Source organism: Euprymna scolopes, chromosome 34 (genome assembly GCF_053919585.1).
Source record: "Euprymna scolopes isolate OS-2025 chromosome 34, ASM5391958v1, whole genome shotgun sequence".
In the NCBI taxonomy this organism is placed as follows: Eukaryota; Metazoa; Mollusca; class Cephalopoda; order Sepiida; family Sepiolidae; genus Euprymna; species Euprymna scolopes.
The window spans coordinates 22,730,909-22,753,230 of NC_136515.1; the positions used below are offsets into that span (position 1 = coordinate 22,730,909).

Consider the following 22,322-nt stretch of genomic DNA (forward strand, 5'->3'; position numbering starts at 1 on the left):
ATTATCTTTAAAAAAGATTCAAGTCTTTTATGATTCTAATCTTTGATACAAGTGCAACTCACCGAGAGTTTTCTCTGTGTGTGTGTGTGTGTGTGTGTGTGTGTGTGTGTGTGTGTGTGTGTGTGTGTGTGTGTGTGTGCGCGCGCGCGCCCAGCTAGAAAGTAATGGAAATGGCAGAGGAAAAAGAGAGGGTTGGGGAGAAAGAGGGTAAAAAGGAAGGGAGAAAGATCGATCACCAACACGAAATTGACAATTAATCAAGCAATAAAACTTTGTCATATTTGGTCATTTTCAATCCTCATAATATTCTTCATTATTAAACCGAGATTACATCCATTTCTTCCATTAGCCCTTTTTACAGTAATTCATGGTGCCTTATTATTAAAGAATTGGAAAAAAAATGTGTGTGTGTGTATATATATATATATATATATATATATATATATATATATATATATAAGAGCAAATAGTTAATAAAACATGTTAAAAAACACTTTGAAAAAGAGTTAAAAACATATTTAATCTGAAAAGGAAACACTTAATTAGTGGATAGTCCTTAATCCGTGGAGTTTCGAAAAAAAATACTTTCCTTCTCATCAGAGGGTAAGAATTAGCAAAATGCGGGATCGGATTTTGCAGAAAAAGTATTTGATGAAACTGCAAGTAAGTCAAAGATCTTACTTGATAACAAAAAGTGAATATATATATATATATATATATATATATAATAAACTATATAAACTAGTATCTAAAGAATGAATATAATAATAATAACATTCGTAAATCTTTTAAAAACGGAGAATAAAACAATGGGAGAGAATAAATAGATTCTCTGCACACAGTGGTTGATAGAAACCAGTAATAAAAACGACACTCAAACTCTGGAGAAATTAGGTTAAAGTTAAAGAAATCAACGATACTCGTGCAGTTTAAGAATGCTATTATTTAGAAAGCCAATCTTGTTAAAGGGAGGGCTTTTTAAAAACTATTCTGAACTTTATAATACATTAAACATTTCTTATTCAATTTACCGCTTCATCTGAGTCAAATGAAGTCAGTTTTTATTTTGAAAACTTTTTGATTTTACGTTCCTAAAATGAAAGATTTGCCCATGCGACGCCTGTAGATTAAATTAAGGGTTTCGTTTTAAATTCCGTGCAACTTCTCGAGTTGGACAGAAAGATTTGTGAGTTCGATAGAAAGATTCCCGTGTTCGACAAGATTCACATGGAGAAAGTCGGAGGTTACATCGACCGAAACGTTGTGAAAAATCCACTCAAGATGAGAACAGTAGTTCGAAGAATCCAAATGATATGCAAAATCAATCCTCATCTAAAAAAATCAGCCATTTTCTGTTGTGCATGGGATAAAATTACAGTGGATTTCATCACACGCATTCCTATGAAGATAATTCTTATTTGATAGATTGTTGATAAGGTGTAGACTGTTTTTTTTTTTGGCACAAAAGTTAACCATCCACACCTACATGCACTTCTAACCTGATTGTACAAATGATAAATTTGCAATATATTTAGCGATTCTTTCTCCAATATTACAGGGATGACTCTGTATGCTTTCTCCCCTCTCCCCCCCCCCCAATCAAGGCATTTTGGAACATAAGGGGCTACTGTTTGGGATGCCGTATCTTAGATAGATACGGCATAATCACGTTGACACACCGGTTCCCGTCAGATCACCGAAGTTAAGCAACGTTGAGCCTGGTCATTGCTAAAATGGGTGACCAATTTGGCAATTCCAGGAGGACGTCGACACCTCCCTGCAAAAGTTGCAAAAACCTAACGTCGTTATCTCCCCTAATGGGGATATACATGCGACTGGGGACCCCTTGTGAATTTCATACTCCCATGAAACTTCCTCCTTTGGAGGAAGCCGGTTAAACCCGAATAGGGTTGGTGCTGACTGCACACACTGTTTGGGATCCTGTGTAACAGAGGACTGAGGGGAGTTGAGTAGCAAGATGTGTGTTCATATTACATTTAAATTTTAGCAGGTTAGTACAATCAGAGAAGCAGGAAACAAAGAGGGCATTATAAAATCTAGCTGTCCAAGGGAAGAAACTATTAGAGTAGAAGCCCTACGGCATCTAGGGACCTCAACAGTGAAAGAGTGGGATATTTCTACTTGTCAAGTTGTTCGGAAGTATGTATGTCGAGAGGGGCACAAGTGCTAGTAGTTCATTGGAGCACATTCCATTAAAGTACTTGTAAAACAGATACAGGGATGCAACATTGCAGCAATGTAGGACTTATTAGATTTGAGACTCTTTTGGAGGCCCCGCCTAGGAGTGAGAGTAGTGGTAGATGCACCAGCTCAAACGCGGCAACAATACTTCATGTATGAGCAAATTGTGACTTTGTAAAAATATAAGATGTTCTCTCATATGAGTAATTTTCTAGCAGAGTAGAGGGAGCCTACCTTCTTTGCAGCAGCCTTTGCAATGTCCTCAATGCATTTGATTCAGTTTATATTGCCTGCGAATGAGCCTTCCTTTGTTTTACTAATCTGCAGTTTGCATAGGTTTTTAGAAATCATAATTTACAGTGTTTTATTTTATCACTAAAAATGATATAAAGCGATATATTTGTGTGAAGTAGCCAAGTGGTCGGCTATGATAATCGAGTAATACAATCTAGTGAATTGTCTTATGAATGATTTTTTGTAGTTGTAGCTGGTAATATGCTAAACTTTTAGGCTTAAGGCATGTTGTATTACAATCGACCCCTTCCCCTCCGTTAAGTGCTAGAAAGTGAGAGAAAAAAAGACAAAAGGACAGGTGACAGAAGAAAAGGAAGTAGGTGTAGAAAGATAGACAAATAAAACTTGACATTAGTTGACCAGGGTGTGACAAATGACAGGACAGAACAATAAATAACAATATATAACATTGAGGAGTGGCTATGAGTAACCAACAATAGATTGAGACTGACTACAGTTGGACGCTTATGGCAGTTCAGGGCTGGAGACAGTTGAAGACAGATCATAACTTGGGCCAGGTCAGGAAGATCTTTGAGAGATTGAGATGATCTGATAGCAACAGACAAACCCAGCCTCGACAGGACGTAGATGTGAATCTTAGCATGTAGAAACACATACCGAGTGTCTAATCGACATATATGTGAAGCATTAGCATCTGTGTTTTTCTTGTTTTTTTTAAATTTTATTTTTCGACTTGTTAACCTGTGCGCATGCCACTGACACCACCAGTGCATGAAAGATGACGATACGGCCATAAGAAGACAAAGGAGAAATCAACAGCATACAACATTTGGGGTCAGCAACTTGTCAATGGGGTACTACATGGTATCAAAGGCATATTATTTGCAGTCTCCACAGATTACTATATCCGTTTGTATTTTTGGCTTATACCAACTAATTATATTGTTGAGAGGAGAAACCTGGATATATTCATATTCAATATGTCAAAATAAAATGCGTAAATGCATTCATCATTTTTTTTAATGCCGTATATTATTGCCATATTCTATATATAAATATAGGATAGCATATGTGTTATTTATTTTATGTGTCACGCTTACATCATGGGGAGACAAATAAATAGAAACATTAAAAAATCCCCTATTTTAAATACACCCCTCTTTCTAAACAAACATAATATAAGACTAAAACGAAAAATCACAATACTAAAATCCAAGAATCCAAAAAATAAATATCAAAATAGAATGAAAGCACCCCTACCCTTATTTCAGAAGAGCCAGTCCCCCCCCCTCCCCACACATACACATTAGTAACGACCTAGGACCACAGCCGCCTTCCTAAGGAAGCAAATAACCCCAAAATACTATAAAACAATATACACATTCCCAAACCAATAAAAGCAAACACACACGTGCACACACACGCACTCACACACACACACACACACACACCCTACCCCACCCTAAAGGAAAAGAAAAAAACATTAGCAAAAAGAGATAGCGACTACAGCGAGGTCAACGTCTCCCTGGACAAGCCAAATAAAAAAGCAATAAAAATTCAGCATACCAATGAATAATAAACACTTACAAGCTTCCACCCCTTGGAAAAACTTCAAATTAACTACGAAAATCGCCATTTTTACACATTTGAAAATAATTTCTGACGAGGACGCATCACAGACCGTCTGAAACGCGCGTAAACGATTTCAATGACTTAAAAACATTATTACAATGATCCAAACATAAGTCTCAATGAAAAACCAAGACACGGAATAATAAAATAATGTTAAAAAATTCACATTGTTGATGACTACTCCCTTATTTAAATATATATATATATATATTCACTTGTTTTGGTTTCGGTTTCGATTCAGGCTAATGCACCCAAGTCATATGGATATATATTTTTTATTTTTGAAACCGCAACTTTATAATATATAAAAATCGATATATCATTAACTCTACAATAATATATGCAAAATCTGCGAGTATTAAAATATTATATTTAAGCGTACTTTATGACCGGGCTACGCCAGGAGTCCCTGCTAGCTTAGATAAATACTTTTGCAGTTTCAACAAAAGAGCTACAATAATATCAGAGCGTCTCCATTTGTGCTGAACACCTACAGAATGCCAACATCAATGTATTACATATGAATGAGTCCCCTGTGGAATTTCCACAGGTCCCGCTAGTTGCACTCAATTATTATTGCCATAACATTTGCTATATTGTATGATCTTCCTATTGATTTCTTTTTCGTTTTTTTTTATTTTTCAGTTCAAAGCAAAGTGTCCGTCTTGATCAGCTGGAAAGAAGGGGATAGAATTGCATCTTTGGTCGACAATGGCACGAAGGTGTACGTGGAGATCCAACCAGCTCCAACGACTCCGCAGGCACAGAACATCAGCCGGACTTCCATCCTTTTTGTATCGATATCATTCATCGTCCTGATGATCATCTCGCTTACGTGGCTTATCTTTTACTATATTCAACGATTTCGATACGCTCACGCAAAAGAGCGACTCACGGTAAGATTTTTTTTTATTTTTCAGTAGTTTTTACTATCACCCCCCCCCCCAAAAAAAAATCTTTTTTAAACAAAAAGTTAAATTCGTATTATTTGGATAATTCGGGCTACTATTCTCATCTTGAGTGTTATTTTTACACGTTTTTGTTGATGTAACCTCCAGCCTTCTTCAGATATATGTCATTGAATGAAGGAATCTTTTGGCCAAACTGAGGAATCTGCATGAAATTTTGAACAGAACGCTTTATTTAATCCATAGGGGTAGCATTCTCTCTGACCCATAATGGAGTGGATAAAGTACTTGGTCATATTCCATTGTAAGTTACTCCCTTCTAGAAGTTGAAGGTTCAATTATCAGCGCAGGTTACACTCAAGATACTTCAGACTTCTACCCTGTCATGGCTACCAAAACGAGAGCACTCTACCATTGTTTGATAAATAACGAATTCTATTCAAAATTCTATATCAATTCCTGAGTTTGACATAAAAATTCATGAGTTTGACAGGAGGCACTTGAAGAAGGTCAGAGATTACATGGGCGGAAATGTTGTGCGAATAACATGCAAGATAATAAAAGAAGTCCAAATAATCCAAATATGGTAAAGATATTAGGTTTCTAAATTTTTGAGATGAGGATTGATAATTCGTATTATTTGGATTATTTGGACTGCTGCTCTCATCTTGAGTGTTATTTGTGCAACGTTTCAGTCGATATAATCTCTGATTTTCTTCAATTGTATTTTGAACTCGAGAATCTACATGGAATTTTTAACAGAACGCTTTATTTAATTTATATATTTAATATTTGATAAAATTCAGTCGTAAGTTACACTCTTCTGGAGGTTGAAGTTTCAATCCTCAGTGCGGGTGACACTCAAAATACAATTGCAAATTACATAGAACTTCTACCCAATAATGGCTGATGGAATGAGAGGATGCAATTCCTATTTAAAATTCCGTGCAGATTCCCAGAGGATTCCTGAATTTGATGAGATACACCTGAACATCAAAAGTTACACCGACTGAAACATCGTGAAAATAACACTCAGGATGAGAATAGTGACTAAAAATTCTAGAAAGTATTTTTATTAAGTTCTTGAGACCTTCTCTTTGCAAACAAAAAGAAGATCTCTTAGGACTTAATTTGATTTCTATGTAATCTCCCTCCCCGCTTATTTTTCATTTTTTATTCCCCCCCCCCCGCCATATTCATGACTTTTTTTTTTTAAATCATAATTTTCCTCAATTTAGCTCTGTTGAGTAAGGAACGAAACCTGGTTAGCTAGCATTTACTTTTATTTTTTTTTTTTATTTTTTTCATCATCATGTTAATTGATCTATATTTAGCCATAACTAAATTTTCTACTCCCCCAAAATTTTCATATATATATATATATATATATATATATATACAGTGTGGGCCAAAATAAGGGTCCTATCTTTAAATATCATCATATATATATATAGGACCCTTATTTTGGACCACCCTATGTATATATATATATGTGTGTGTGTGTGTTAGAAAGAATAGTTTGGCAAACTAATTAATCTAGATATCTACACAGACATGACATAAGACTTGTTAAAACGGGCAAAAGTTATAGCTCATTGACTAAGAATGTACACTTTATGCCAAATTGATGATTAAGTATGATTCAATTTGTGCTTATTTTTGGATTAAATACTAATCCCTATTAATGTTTAACTGTGCATTGAACGGATGCCATAATACTGCTGATAGTAATAATAAAATAATAAATATTTAATGATTTCAAACTTCCAGTAAAACTAAAATCTATAGATCACTTCCCCAACAAGTGTATTTTTCCGTTTGAGAAAATATCTGCACATTTAACATCTGTTTTTACTATAATTAGGGGGAAAATAGCAATTTCATAGTTAAACATTTAGAGATTTATAAAGAATCGGAATCAGTAATTGCATCGGAATTAGGAATTTAATGCAGAAACAGGGGAAAATATTAGAATCGTCCCTTTCACTAATATATATATATATATATATGTATGTATGTATATTATATATACAGGGTGGGCCAAAATAAGGGTCCTATTTTTTAAAAAATAAAAATAAAAAGATAGGACCCTTATTTTGGCCCACCCTATATATATATATATATATATATATATATATATATATATATATATATATATATATAATACACTGCTAAAAATCTATGAGCCACAGAGACACACCTCAATCTCAATTTCCCCCATGTATTCATTATATAATTTTACTTATCAAAGTAAATTTCTAACCTTTAACATTTGTCTATTTTCATGGCAGTAGGACACTGTATCATCCCCCCCCCCCCACGTCTCTCTGGAATACCTATCCCATTTTTTTTTTTTTGTTTGTCAATTTCTTGGTTTCCGGATGAGCAAAAATGAAAGAAATGTTTTTTTTCATTAACTGTACATTTCCTTTTCCCCAAAGTTAAGACTTGTCACTCCACTGGGTCAAAGTTAGAGGCATTTTTATTTTTAAATATGATTGTGAGGTCACACCCTGGATTGGGAAAAGTTAGAAAAAAAATGTCTGCATGTTCAGAATTCATGTATATTATTTAATTGGAATTCATTATTGAGATGAGTATTATTTATTAATTTATTTATTGTGGACTATTATCCTCATCTTTCTTAGTTGTTGTTTTACGACGTTTCGGCCAACTATTCTTCTAGCCTTCGTCAGGTGGTAATCGCGACGGGATAGGAGATTCGGAGTTCCTATCCCGTCACGGTTACCACCGGAAGAAGGCCAGAGGAATAGTTGTCCGAAACGTCGTGAAACAACAACTAATAATATTCAGATTCAATTTTAATATTCAGAAAAAACTTTATCAGTCAGTCATCTTCTTCATCAGTTTTGCATGCTGATTTTAAGGGTGATATTAATCCCTAATTGTGCATCGAACAGACACTATAATACTTAGTTCGCTGCACCTTATCATAACAAAGGTCCATATAAAATTTCAGTCATGTCGGCTCAGTAGTTTCCGAGAAAATGTGAAACGGACGGACAGACAGAAATATAATATAGATTATTTTATTTTCATTTATTTATTTTTTCTAACATGAATCAAAATATTTTGGAAAGAAAAGAAAAACTAAGACGGGAATAGTAATCCAAATAATACAAATTATCAATTTTCATCTTAAAAATAAAAGAAAATAATAAAAATAAATTTTTTTTATTTCTGAGAATATAATTGTTTTGACGCTTCTACACTATTGGGGCGAGATTTCATAGTTGATAAATTAAGTTTTCAGATAAAAAACAATGGTTTCAACTGATTTTTTTGTCAATTCTAATAAGTTAGTTTATAATTATTATTATAATTATAATTAGTTAGCTAATAAGGTAGCTTCCAAATTATGCAGTCGAAATTACCTGAATATTACCGAGTTATTAAACAAAACAACTTTAATCGTGTTAGCAGGTGAAAAATTGCCGCCATCTTGTTTAAATCCAAATGGAAAATTATCTCCCTTTTTGAACTCTCCTGTGTCTTACGATCGTTTTCATCAAATTGTATTTTTTATTTTCTTTAATAAATAATTTTTTACCTTATCGATTTTCGTGATTTTTGGATAAAATCATCTTAAAAATACAAGGAATACGTAGATACAATTGTTTTCATGTGAAATTTAGTTTTACGATTTCGGAAATTTCGTCCCAATAGTGTAGAAGCGCCATTGTTTTTGTTTTTTATGCTTTGTTGTACAAGGGTCATTCCAATAGTAAAGCCTCCGATTTTTTTTTTTTTACTCCAAAAGTTGAAGAGCTACAAAGACAGGAGTGGTACCATTAAAACGAGGGTATTTTTTGTGCTGCAGGAATATAATGACACATCTCTGCTTCTGACATACAGCCATGACAAAGGTTGCTTTGTTAGAGTCCACACTACCAATATCTGCAACAGAGAGATGAAACTTTCAGATCATGAATGCATAAGTTCAGTCAACAAAGCAATGCAATTTGCAATTCCCTCTGATCTATTTGGACAGAATATAAAAAATAAGAGGCATTCATTTTGGAGTGTCCTTCATATTTAAGAACATTTAATTATCTAAGAGAATATTTGTTTACATTAGACTTGGAGACGACCATGTTGTAATTGACTGGGAAGCAGCCTCATGGTTTTTTGTTTCACAAATAAGATATTCAGGAAAAGAAACTTTGTTCGTGGAAGTTCTGTTTGCTTTTTTGTACAGCAAGAGATAAAGGAAAGTCTTTTTTATTAATGTTTTATCTAGACGAATTCTTACTGTTTTAAAGGGTGGGAAGCGATTGGAGCTCAGTCGAACATTTACCATGAAAATAACAATACAGTAAAAAAGAGGTTAACAACATTTTTTTTGTGTGTGAAAGAGGCTGTAAGGACAAGAATAGATCATTCCCACTAGATTTAAAAGTCGGTTTTGTACTTTGTCAAAACAAGAAAGAAGGTTCCGAACGACACCTCCCCATATATGATAGTATTACTCTATTTTAGGACATATCTGGCTTTTATATAATTAGAGGATTGCATCAGGAATTAAGTACTTTCTGGAGCAGTAGAATGATCCAACCATTTTTTTCTAGCGATCTGATCAACCTAGTAGATGTAAGTCAGTCTTTCATTTCAGGTCAATAGGTGAATCTCACTTGCAATCGCATCCACTTTTTTTCTTCTTCGTTCTGATCAATAACCTTTATTTGATGCTCTCTTAATAAATGAAAGACGTTTCTTTTTACTGCACATCTTAGAGTATTTATGAAAGAAACAAAACGCGATGTAAGAAATAGAAAGGTAATCAAAATCACTGTTGATAATCGACTAACTCACAATGTCAGATACTATGAAGACTATAATTATCAGTTTCAATATTTTGTACCGTTTATAAATCAACAATTGTCTGTTTTGTTTGCGTTATGATTTTGAAGAATTGGATTTATATTTCTCCCATATCATGTTTAATATTATGTTTAATATCTTTAATATCATGTTTATGCTCATATTTAATATCATGTTTAAGATCATGTTTAAGATCATAAGTTCACATTACCAAATTTGTTTTCGATAGATCAATAACCTAATAGAGAGGTACGACTTAAATAGGTTGAGTAAATTGATTCTAGTTTAGTAATTGATAATGTAGAGAAAATCTTCCACTCTATAATAAAAAGAAATGTGTATTATATATATATACATATATATATATATGTATGTATGTATATTTGTATTCATCGACATACAGTACTGTTTCGTTGTATCACAACTCATCAGTGCCGCTAGACTAGCATCTCTCTCAAACTGAGGATTGAACCTGGAACCATTGCGTTAACAGTCAGCAGTTCCACCCATCGACCCACAGGAGTGATGCCTACAAATAACCTCGACAAATGTCTATTTTAAACAAACATTCGTCCACCACTTTAATAGTGCCCAAACAGCTTATTTACAAACAAACAGCGAGTCTCGCATTTTTCAGCCAATTAAGTAACGGGTGAGATTATTTACGATAGTGCACTATCCAAAGAGGGGGGGAGGCTTAAAATATATTTGTAGTCATCGACATACAGTATTGTTTTGTTGTATCACAACTCATCAGTGAATTTGGAATTAAATTCTGTAAATTAAAAAATTTACGACAAATTTATTATGCGACAAGAAATGCAAATAGTTAAAGAATTTAAATTAGAAAATTTGAAAATGTTGAGAAATAATAGAATCATTTTTTTTATTTAATTTTTTTTTTTTTTTTTTTTGGTTATTAAATTCCAAATTTTAACCAATAACATGTCTTTATCAAGGAGATCAGTCCGATTGAGTTTTTTTTTCTTCTTCATAATGATGTAATGAGGGATCGTAGCCTCCCGAAGAGAAAATATGTCCTGTTTCAGTAACCCTGTGTTGTCGCTCGGTTTAAGCATGAAATTTAAGCAATGTAAAGTCACCCACAAATATTTTTTAATGAATTTAAATAAGAAAATTTGAAAACCTGGAAAATGTTGAGAAATAATCAAATCATAAAATTATTGGCGAAAATTCGGAATTTAATAACTACACCAAAAAAAAAATTAAATAAAAAAAATTATTTTATCATTTCTCAGCATTTTCAGGTTTTCAAATTTTCTTATTTAAATTCATTAAAAAAATGTCTTCTAAAATGTGTGACTTTACATTGCTTAAATAGTTAAAGTTTTTTTTCCTAAATTCACGGAGTTTTGATAATGGCTCATCTCATCAGAGAAAATGTTTTCAGCAAAATAATGCTAATAGGCAGTCAATAAATCTTAGATAGGTTGAAAAACTGAAAAGCTTGGATAAAAAGCCAAAATTAATAAATGATATTCCATGGTGTAGTTAGGTTCAATGAAGAAAAATAGGGGCGCAGTTGTAAAACCCAAGGCAATGAAAAAAGGTATAATCCAGATTAAATTTATGCATATGAAGTAATCAATAAAGTACGATGGAGTAAAACTTATTGCAGATTGTAATATTTCCACAAACGTTATGAGATTTTTCTGAAAAGCTTGTTAAATAAAATTTACTGAAAATTTCTTATACAATTAATATATTTAAAATTAAATTAGTATATTAAAAAGTATTAAAATTATAATACAATATTTCTTATACAATTAATATATTTAAAATTAAATTAGTATATTAAAAAGTATTAAAATTATAATACAATATTGGTCCATGATGAGAGAGAAAAAATTCTATAGGGTCCTATCAAATATTAAAATATAAAAAAAATTATACTATTGCTCTATCTTGTATATTGAACTTCTTTATCTGGTTGAGGTTGTCCTATAAATAATGATACAAATATTTACATAGACTTTAATTTTACAATAATATACAATCTGTAATCTGAGAGTATTTCAAAATTTCAGTTTATATATATATATATATATATATATATATATATATATATATATATATATATATATATTTTTTATTTATTTTTTTTATTACATTTTCACCTCAAACAAGGCACAGTGCCACTTTGATGTAGGGGGTTATTATTAGGGCCATAAGCTGTAAGGATACTATGTAGGGAGTTGAACAGCAAGATGTCTGTTCTTATGACACTTGAACTTCTGCATATCAGTACAGTTGGGGGAGCAGGAACCCGGAAGGGAATTCCAAAGTTTAGCAGTGTTGGGGAAGAAACTATTAGAGTAAAAGGCTTTCTAACATCTCAGGATCTCTACTGAGTTAGGATGGAACTTTGCTGCTTGTTGGGTTTGTCGGGGATATTCACGTCAAGGGGATACAAAGGCTTGTAGTTTGTTGGAGCATCAACCATTATAATATTTGTAGAACAGGCAGAGGGATGCAACATTTCATCGATGGGACAGAGGCTGAAGCCTAGATGACAGTTCAGGACCTATCAGGTTGGCAACTCTCTTTTGAGCCCTGTCCAGAAGTGAGAGACTAGTAGCAGATGCACCAGCCCAAATGTGACAACAATACTCCATACATGGGCGGATGGTGGCCTAGTAGAGGTACAGGATACTTTCAGGTGTAAGTGACATCCTAGCATGGTAGAGAGAGCCCACCTTCTTAGCATCAGCCTTGGCAATGCTCTCGATGTAACTGTTCCAACTCATTCACACATATATAGTAGTAAGGTTTAAATGAAGTTTTGATGAAGCACAGAAAATTCTGTGTAGCTTAATTGCCATATATAGTTTCAAAACTAGCTCTACTTATGTATTGAGCACTTTTTAAGTAAATACTGTGAATAGATACATAAAATTATATATATATATATATATATATATATATATATATATATATATATCTTAGTCTGTCTGTTTGTTCCACTTTTTCTGTGAAACTACTCAGTTGGTACCGAGGATAGAAAAACCTTCAACCTCCCGAAGAGTATAAGTTACAACTGAATTTTACTAAGTACTTTATCCATTATGCTATATGGTTTTTTGCATAAGAACTTGTAGTGTAGGGGACAAAGTACTGCCGTAACAAGAGCATACTACCTCCGTGGATTGAATTAAGGGTTCTGTTTGAAATTCTGTGCAGATTCTCGAGTTCAACTGAAAGATTCCAGAGTTTGAGAAGATACAGATAAAAAAGATCGGAGATTACATCATCCGGAACGTTGTAGAAATAACACTCAAGATGAGAACAGTAGTCCAAAGACTATAAATAATATAAATAATTAATCCTCATCTAAAAAAAAATCAGAAAAACAGTAGACCTTTTTCGGAGACTAAGTTGAGATTATCTATTTATATAGCTTGATAAGTCCTCAAAAGAAATTAAAAGAATGTATGTGTAGTCGAAATCACTGTATTCTCACAAAACCATAAGATCAAACATCAGATATCATATCGTTTATAAGAGAACAATTGTTTGTCTTGGTTGTGTTTAGACTTTTAACAGTAGGATTTGTATTTTCCCCATATCATGTTTAATATTTGAAGTTTCTATTACCAGATTTGTTTACTTAGACGATAATAGCCTCATGAATAAATCTGACTTTTGATTGTATTTAAAAAGAAACAGACAACCGTTTGCTCATGCTATTGTGTCTGCATATAAGGCTAAATGTTTGTCACTATGTATTATTATTATTATTATTATTATTATTATTATTATTATTTTATTATTATTATTATTATTATTAGTAGTAGTAGTAGTAGTAGTAGTAGTAGTGTTATATAGTTATTATTATTATTATTATTAGACGAAAGTACCACTTGTGCGCGTATGTTACGTGAGTTCTTATTAGTAAAGATATGAGTCTTAATGAGAGTTCTTGTCTTATTATAAGTGATGTTTAGAAACACTCCGAGAGAGAGATGTTGTTGCAAGAGTTCTAGAGAGGGATGTTGAAAGACTCCGAGAGAGAGATGTTGTTGTAAGAGAGATTTATTAAGAGGGATGTTAAAAGACTCAGAGAGAGAGAGAGATTGTTCATTTTATTGTAAGAGACTTAGAGAGATTGTTCGTTCATAACGATTCCTATATATTAAATGTTCATTCTTTAGATGTGTAGATTGGAAGAAGAAACTCTTTGAGTGAGGAGATAGTGTTCACTGTTCAGACATCGTGTAGACATGAAATATTGATGTCACGACATTTTATAACACAGACATATAATAACAATACAATTTACCTTTTTGTAGGAATCACAAACACAAGACGACGTTCTACAAAATACAGATGAGTTTTATTCTTCACACGACCGGCCGTGATTTCCATCATCAAGAAGTCAAAGCTTCACATATTAATTTTAAAAGTGATCGTCTTGCTTCTAGACGTTCAGACTTCAAACTCCAGACTCTCTCTGAGTTTCTCACTGACTGTCCCTCTGACCGTCTTCTTTTACTCTAAAGTTTTTCTTTATCCCTAGAACTTTCTATTTTCCGTGACGTCATACACATGTTAAAACATGTGCCTTCTTTCACGTGTTCTGGACATGCGTGTCCAAAACTTTTCCTATACTCAGTAACCTATTTTTCCAATATGTTAAAAACATTATCTTATAAGCTGCATTCTTTCAATTTAAAATTTCATAACAAACTTGACAGTTCACATTCTTTTCTTGAAATATTTTATCTCTATTCTAAACAAGTTTTTGTTTTACATTCCCTTTTAATTCTCACACGTAATCTATTTCTAAACCTAAATTACGAGGTTCGAATTTCGTCCATTGCTATTTCATTTTCATTTCAACTAATCTCTCCATTTTTATACTTACATGAAAAGGGGACAGCCCTTATCATGTAACATCCCTCCCTTCCATATTTCACAACAAAAAAAAATGTATGCATTTTTAAATTTAGTAAATTTTTTATTTTTACATCTACACAACCACACGGCTAGAAAGATCAGGCTAAAAAACAAACAAAAAAAATCTCTTTCAGTCAACCCTCCACGGCCGACTTCACAATTATTTATTTTTTATAAGATCAGAACCTTTCTGATCTTCGTGGCATTTACTTTTTGGGTGTAGATGACAAGCGAAAGACAAGTGAATTAAGAAGAAAGGGCATGGTCAAATCAGTAGAGATCTAGTGGACAAAGAAAAAGAAACTTGGTTGTCAAAATGTGACTTGAAGATTGGGACAGAAGTCCTAATATATCCCACATAGGAGCAAGCGCTCAGGACAAATTATGTGAAGTATCACATTGATTAAACGGTTGAAAGTCCTCTATGTTGACTGTGTGGTCAGAAAGATGAGAATGTACAATACCTTATCAGTAGTTGTGAGAAGTTAGCCCAAAAGGAATACAAGAGACGCCATGACAATATTGCAAGAAAACAGCCCTTTGAATACATAAGAAAATAGGGCACAATTGCTTACAGGAAGAATTTTTCTGTTTTCATTTTCAGAAGAGGTTTACTTGTGGAAAGGGAAGACAATCTAATATATTTCATAAATTTTTATTCTTTAGAAACTTTTAATTAATGTCGCCAATAAAAAAAAGAAAAGTTTTTTTTTCCATATCAGATATTAATATCCCATGTTTCCATTACCAGATTTATTTTTACAACAAATCAATAAATTGAAACGGCCTGTTATAGGTTGAGTAAGTTGAATTCAGAGAAAATTAGTGTAGTTTAGATTATTATTATTATTATTAATAATTAGTATAGTGTAGAGAAAACCCTCTACTCGAGTAGAAATTGCATGTTAGGTTTACTTTCGGCATTTATTTTGTCCTTTAGTCTTCACATTTCATGAGCCATGTTTCTGACAAAGGGGGAAAAATTGCTGTTTTTCTGGGTTGGAATCTATCGATCGAACACTTATTGTTAGGTAGTTTTTGATCTTAAATAGTTTTTGTTTTTGTTTTAGCTCCTTACATAAAGTGGCCTCATGCCTTGTCTTGGGCGATTTCCACCCCCCCACCCCCAAACAAAAATAAAGAGCCATGTGTATTTAATTAATATTAAATATCTTCCAATGAAATATAGTGGAAAGAGAATGTTTCATATTAGTTGGAATATTCAAACAACTGTTCTCATTTTGGTTGTAGTTTTCACAACGTTTCAGCCGATGTAGCCTCCGGCCTGTTTCAGGTGTATCTTGTTCAACTAGGAAATCTGCATGGAATTTCAAACAGAACGATTTTATTTAATCCACATGGTAGCATGTTCTTGTTCCATCAGCCATGACTGGGTAGAAGTTTTAAGTAATTCGCAATAAACCAATTCTTGTCAAACTCATGGCCGATTTAATATGAAGAAGCTAGCAAGTTCACTTGTAAAACTTATTATTTATAATATAAATCTTACCTGTCTGTTTTAATGTATGTATGTATGTATGCATGTATGTATGTGTATATGTATGCATGTATGTATACATGCATGTATGTATGTATACATGCATGTATGTATGTGTGTATGTATGTATGTGTGTATGTATGTATGTATGCATGTATGTATGTATGTATGCATGTATGTATACATGCATGTATGTATGCATGTATGTATGTGTGTATGTTTGTATGCATGTGTGTATGTATGCATGCATGTATGTATGCATGCATGTGCATGTATGTATGTATGCATGTATGTATGTGTGCATGAATGTATGTGTGCATGTATGTATGTGTGTATGCATGTGTGTATGTTTGTATGCATGTATGTATGCATGTATGTATGCATGTATGTATGCATGCATGTATGTATGCATGCATGTATGTATGTATGCATGTATGTATGTGTGTATGTATGCATGTATGTATGCATGTATGTATGTGTGTATGCATGTGTGTATGTTTGTATGTCTCACAAAAACTTTTGACAGAGGTGACGGATTCTGACAAGACCAGTATCATTTTGAAGCTCGACGTCTCGGACGACAAATATTGAAAAATTGACCAAAAACATTCACCCTAAACTAGACCGTTTTGCACAAGGAGGGGACAATTTTTTTCGCCGACATTTTAGCAAGTCATCGTCATCATGGGATTGAATTTGGTTAATTTCAACACTTTTGACTTCCGGACGCATCATGGAGACATCGGCTAAGACGTCAGATTTTCTTTCACTTTCTTTTCCGCTGCATTCACTGCATGGATTCAAGCCTGCCTGCCTATTACCACTTTTTTTTTTCTTTTCTTAACACACACCTCCAAACACCCGGACAACGCCGGGCACCCAGACTAGTGTTATAGAAGGCGTTCTCATGTCGTTCTTCCTCTCGTCTGTCGACCCCATTGAAATGACAAACAAATAAAAATTACTTTGAACTCACTTTTTTTGAGAGAGAGACACTTATTTCCTGTCCGGGCTTTCCATTTTACATAACAAATTTTCACAGAGCTATCACCGGCTATTGGAATTTTTTGTCGCCTGCTCTCTTTCTGCTTACTGTTCATGCCGTCACATCTCCACCACTCCACTCTCTCTGTCTTCTTGATGCTGCTGTTATCTCTGCGTGACGTCACCAGTCCTCCTATCTCCTACTGCTCCTCTCTTTATTTCACTGCAGTTAGTACTGTCTACACGACGTTGCCGCACATTATGCACAAAACTGCATTGTTATGAACTCTTGTTTGTCGGTGCACACTTTGCTATATGATACGCAAGTGTTATCTTCTGAAGAAGGAGATAAGGCACACACACACACACACACACACACACATCTATATTATGGTTGCAAAACTTGTGTTTCAAGGTTTAAATTTTGCTTATACATCAACTAGTACCTGTTTGAGGATTTAGGCTCACAGAGACATTCTTGTCAAGTGAGACAGGATGTAAAGGTCAGCAAGGATCAGGAAATTGACATTTGAGGGGTGGGGGGCGTTTTTCATGAGTATAACAGTGAGAGTTAAGATAATCACTTAAGAATCAGGGACAAACAAAACAAGGATTCACGCCCTCCTCTTCCCCGATTATGGATCCTTTTTTTCTTTTTCTTAACACATAACGCTTATTTGCGGTTAGGGTCGGAAATTGAGATTGGAGAGCCAGTGTCCCCAAGGATAAGCACTCTGGTTTGCAAAAAATGCCTCAAGTGATTAGCAATAAATTAACCTGTTCTCAAAAAGAGAAGGTAAAACCAGGGAGACTGAACCTCCTAGAATTGCACAGGACCAACAACGTACCATAGTCTACAGGGGAAAAGTCCATTTCATAAATGTCATAGATTTTGTTAATTTTGGTGTCAAGGGCAAAAATTCTCCAATGTAGTATATATAATATACAAAACGCATTATATATATATATATATATATATATATATATATATATATATATATATATATATGCATATATATATATATATGCATATATATGCACATATATATGTATATATATGTGCACATATATATATATATATATATATATACATATATATATGCACATATATACATATATATATGCACATATATACATATATATATACATATATCTATGTATATATATATACATATATATATATATATACATATGTATATACATATATATATATATATGCATATATATATATATATATATATATATATATATATATATATATATATATATATATATATATAATAAATTCCACAGCCAAACAACATCACAGCTCACAAGACCGGAAGTCCAAGACTCGAGTTTCGCCCTCATTAGCCAAATGAGGGCGAAACTCGAGTCTTGGACTTCCGGTTCGTTGACTGTCATGGCTCGTGTGAGCTTCGGCGTTGTTTGGCTGTGGAATTTATTATATACAATCTCTCACATTCTGAAAATCATATACATATATATATATATATATATACATATATATATATATATATATATATATATATATATATATATATATAAATTTGCATTATAAGTCAATGATTATCTATCCTGTTCATGTTATGACTTTTAAAAATAAGATTTTTTTTTTTAAATCAATTTTCACCTCAAATAAAGCACAGTACCATTTGAAGTAAGGGGCTACTATCGGGGACATAAGTTGCAGGGACACTATGAAGGGGGACGAGTAGAAAGTTGTTTGTTCACATTACACTTGAACTTCTGCATGTCAGTACAGTTGGGGAAGCAGAATCCTGGAAGGGAGTTCCAAAGTCTAGCAATTCTGGGGAAGAAACTATTGGAGTAAAAGCCTTTCTTACACCTAGGGATCTCTACTGTGAAGGGGTGGGACTTAGCTGCTTGTCAGGTTTGTTGGGGGTAGTTACAAAAGTCGGGGAGGAAGTGGTGTTCCGGGTCCAGTGCGGAGTTTGAAGCAAACCAACTGGCAAGCAGGTTCGCCTTGTCGGTTGCTTGTAGTTCGTCAGCGCATTCACCATTAAAGTACTTGTAGGACAGGCAGAGGGATGCAACATTTCGTCGGTGGGACAGAGGCTGAAGCCTAGATGACAGTTCAGGACCTATCAGGTTGGCGACTCTCTTTTGTACCCTGTCCAGGAGTGAGAGACAAGCAGCAGATGCACCAACCCAAATGTGACAACAGTACTCCATACATAGACGAATGGTGGCCTTATAGAGGTACAGGATACTTTCAGGCGTAAGTAGTTTTCTAGCACAGTAGAGAGAGAGAGCCCACCTTCTTTGCAGCAGCCTTGGCAATGCTCTCAATTTATCTTTTCCAGTTCATGTTCTCTGTAAACGTTAGGCCAAGGTGTTTAAATGAAGTACTTTCGGGTAATGTGTTCTTGGCCATTGCTATTGGTGGTAGAGAAGTTTCTTGTAATTATCGAAGGAAACAAGCTAAGTCTTGGCAGTATTAAATGTGACCATCCATTTTTGTCCCCATTCCACTACAGATTGGAGGTCATCCTCTAGTGTTTAGATATGCGTTCATTTGTTTTCCCCTCATGCCTGTTATAGAGAGTGGTGTCATCAGCAAATATACCCATCTCCGAAACAATTTTATCAGGGAGGTCATTTATGAATATCAGGAATAATAAAGGTCCAAGGATAGACCCCGCATTTATATCACATTGTTTAGATGTACGACCGTCGAGGACAACTTAGATTTTTCTCTTACTTAAGAAGGATTTAATTACATTATGTGTTCTTCCAGTAATACCATATGATCTAATTTTCCTTAGAAGACCATCATACCATACCCTGTCAAAAGACTTAGATATATCGAGGGCTACCGCTTTACCCTCCCCTGTTTTGTCCAGTGAACGGTATATACGTTCAGAGATTACAGTTAAGATATCTGCTGTGAAACGGGCTTGCCTAAATCCATATTGTTTGTCGGTCAGGAGTTTAGCAGCTGTAAGGTGTTGGACAAGGGCTTGATTCAGTTCTTTCACCAGAATTCTTGAAGACTAGTACCACAGAAGCGGTTTTCCAGCAGTCGGGAAAGCAAGATTTGTTAAGGCATTTATTGTAAACTTTGGAGAGAACTGGAGTAACCTCAGCTGAGCATTTTTTTTAACAACACAGCCGGGATGAGATCGGATCCACTTGCTTTAGAGGTGTCTAGGTTTTTTTATGATGCCATGTACCTGAGAAGGGGTTATTTTCAAATCGTTTAGTGTAGCGTCTGTCCGCAAAGGAAAGTCGGGGAGGGAGTGGTGTGCCGGGTCCAGTGTGGAGTTTGAGGCAAACCAACTGGCAAGCAGGTTAGCCTTGTCGTTTGCCGTGCAAGCAACCTCATAATTGTTTGATAGTGGGGGAATCGTTGACTGCCATTATTTACTGTTGTAGATTTTCCAAAAAATTTGTATTTCTATCATGTTTGATATTACAAGTTCACGTTATTAGATTTGTTTCCAATAGATCAATAACCTTAATAGATCGAGATGGCTTAAATGGAGTGAGTAAATTGATTCTAGTTTGGTGATTGAAAATGTAGAGAAACTTTTCATTCTATAATAATCTCAAAGCTTGTGCATTCCACTTTTTCTTAGAAACTACTGTGTTGATCTATCTGAAATTTTGTATGAATCTATGTTATGATAAGATGGTGTAAACTAAGTATTATGGTATCCCTTAAATGCAAAGTTAGGGATTAATAGAGATTAGCAGGGAGAGCCGACATTGTCCGGGATTAAATGATGACCAACGAATGTTTCACATTCCCATATTTTTATTGTCATCGAAATCGGTGAAACATTCCATTTTTCAATTAAATCGATTGATTGCCTGCTCTAGTTGAAGACCTATCACGGTGCACCAGGAAGAAGCTTGACATGCCTCCCTACAGTGATTTAATCCACAATACATTGTAGTCTACATTGCACTGTAGAGAACCTACTGTTGATTTAATAAAATTATTTTTTGATATATAATGGCTGGAATTTAAGTTTAAAATGCAAAAGTCAAGTATCATGGTTCAGTTGTGCTCTAAACAGAAACACTCATTTCGAATGCATCCCTATCATATCAAAGAACGTACTGTTGATTTTATAGGTCTTGCGTTTCGGCTTGTGTGATAATAAAACTACTCAAATGCATTTGTAATGTTAGGCTGTGTGAGGTGTTAACTTTGATCAAAATCGTTTGTTCCTTTTATTGGATTATTTTGATTATCGATGCTTATCGAAGACATTCTGATACAAAGTCTATATAAGGAAACTGCCAGGCACATGAAGTACTTTTGTGTGAAATTTCATAAAAATCGGCCCAGCCGTTTTCAAGTTCATAGGGAACAAACTCACACACACACACACACACACACACACAGAGTTCCAAATATATATATATATATATATATATATATATATATATATATATATATATATATATATATATATCAGCAGATGTGGTTAGTTGTGTTTTGTAGGTTTCACAGAAATATGTATAGTTTGGACCCTAAGATGGAGAACTGTGTTCAGTTGAGCTTATGTTTGGTTTGGCCTTGTTAAGAGTTCTGAAATATCTAGGATTAGTGAAACTTTCTATAATATAAATCTCACCTGTCTGTTTAAATGTATGTATGTATGTATGTATGTATGTATGTATGTCTTGCAAAAAACTTTCAACAGAGACGATGAATTTTCACGAGATTGGTATCATTTTGATTTTGAAGCCCTTTTCCTCCTTCGCGTTACGGGTTTGAGCCTGCCTACCTACTACCACTTTTTTTTTTTTTTTTTTTGCTTAACGCAAACCTCCAAACACCCGAGCAACGCCGGGCACCCATGTTAGTTCAAAATAAAACATTGTTAATTGTGATTGTGTTTCGAAAGAAAAACCTGTTACAGCAACAACTGGTGCCACATAATTGACACGTAGGCAAGTGTTAAACTCAAGTTCCAAATGCAGACGATCACGGCCTGTGAAGTGAACACAAACTATGCACGTTCATGGTAATCCTATACATTTATATGAATATTGGCACGAACACTGGAAAAGCATCCATACCTCCCCGCCCCCAACATTTTTGATAA

At 34.0% G+C, this 22,322-nt stretch overlaps 1 protein-coding gene across 2 annotated transcripts in view; it reads left to right on the forward strand.

The window, feature by feature from the left end:
- Nucleotides 1-22,322, forward strand: part of LOC145259130 (RING finger protein 150-like) — a 182,220-nt gene that overhangs the window by 130,515 nt on the left and 29,383 nt on the right. For both annotated transcript variants that reach the window (XM_080116809.1, XM_080116810.1), the window contains exon 2: nucleotides 4,735-4,985. In XM_080116809.1, the coding sequence (XP_079972935.1) occupies nucleotides 4,735-4,985 (251 nt within the window). The remainder of the gene's footprint in view (nucleotides 1-4,734; nucleotides 4,986-22,322) is intronic.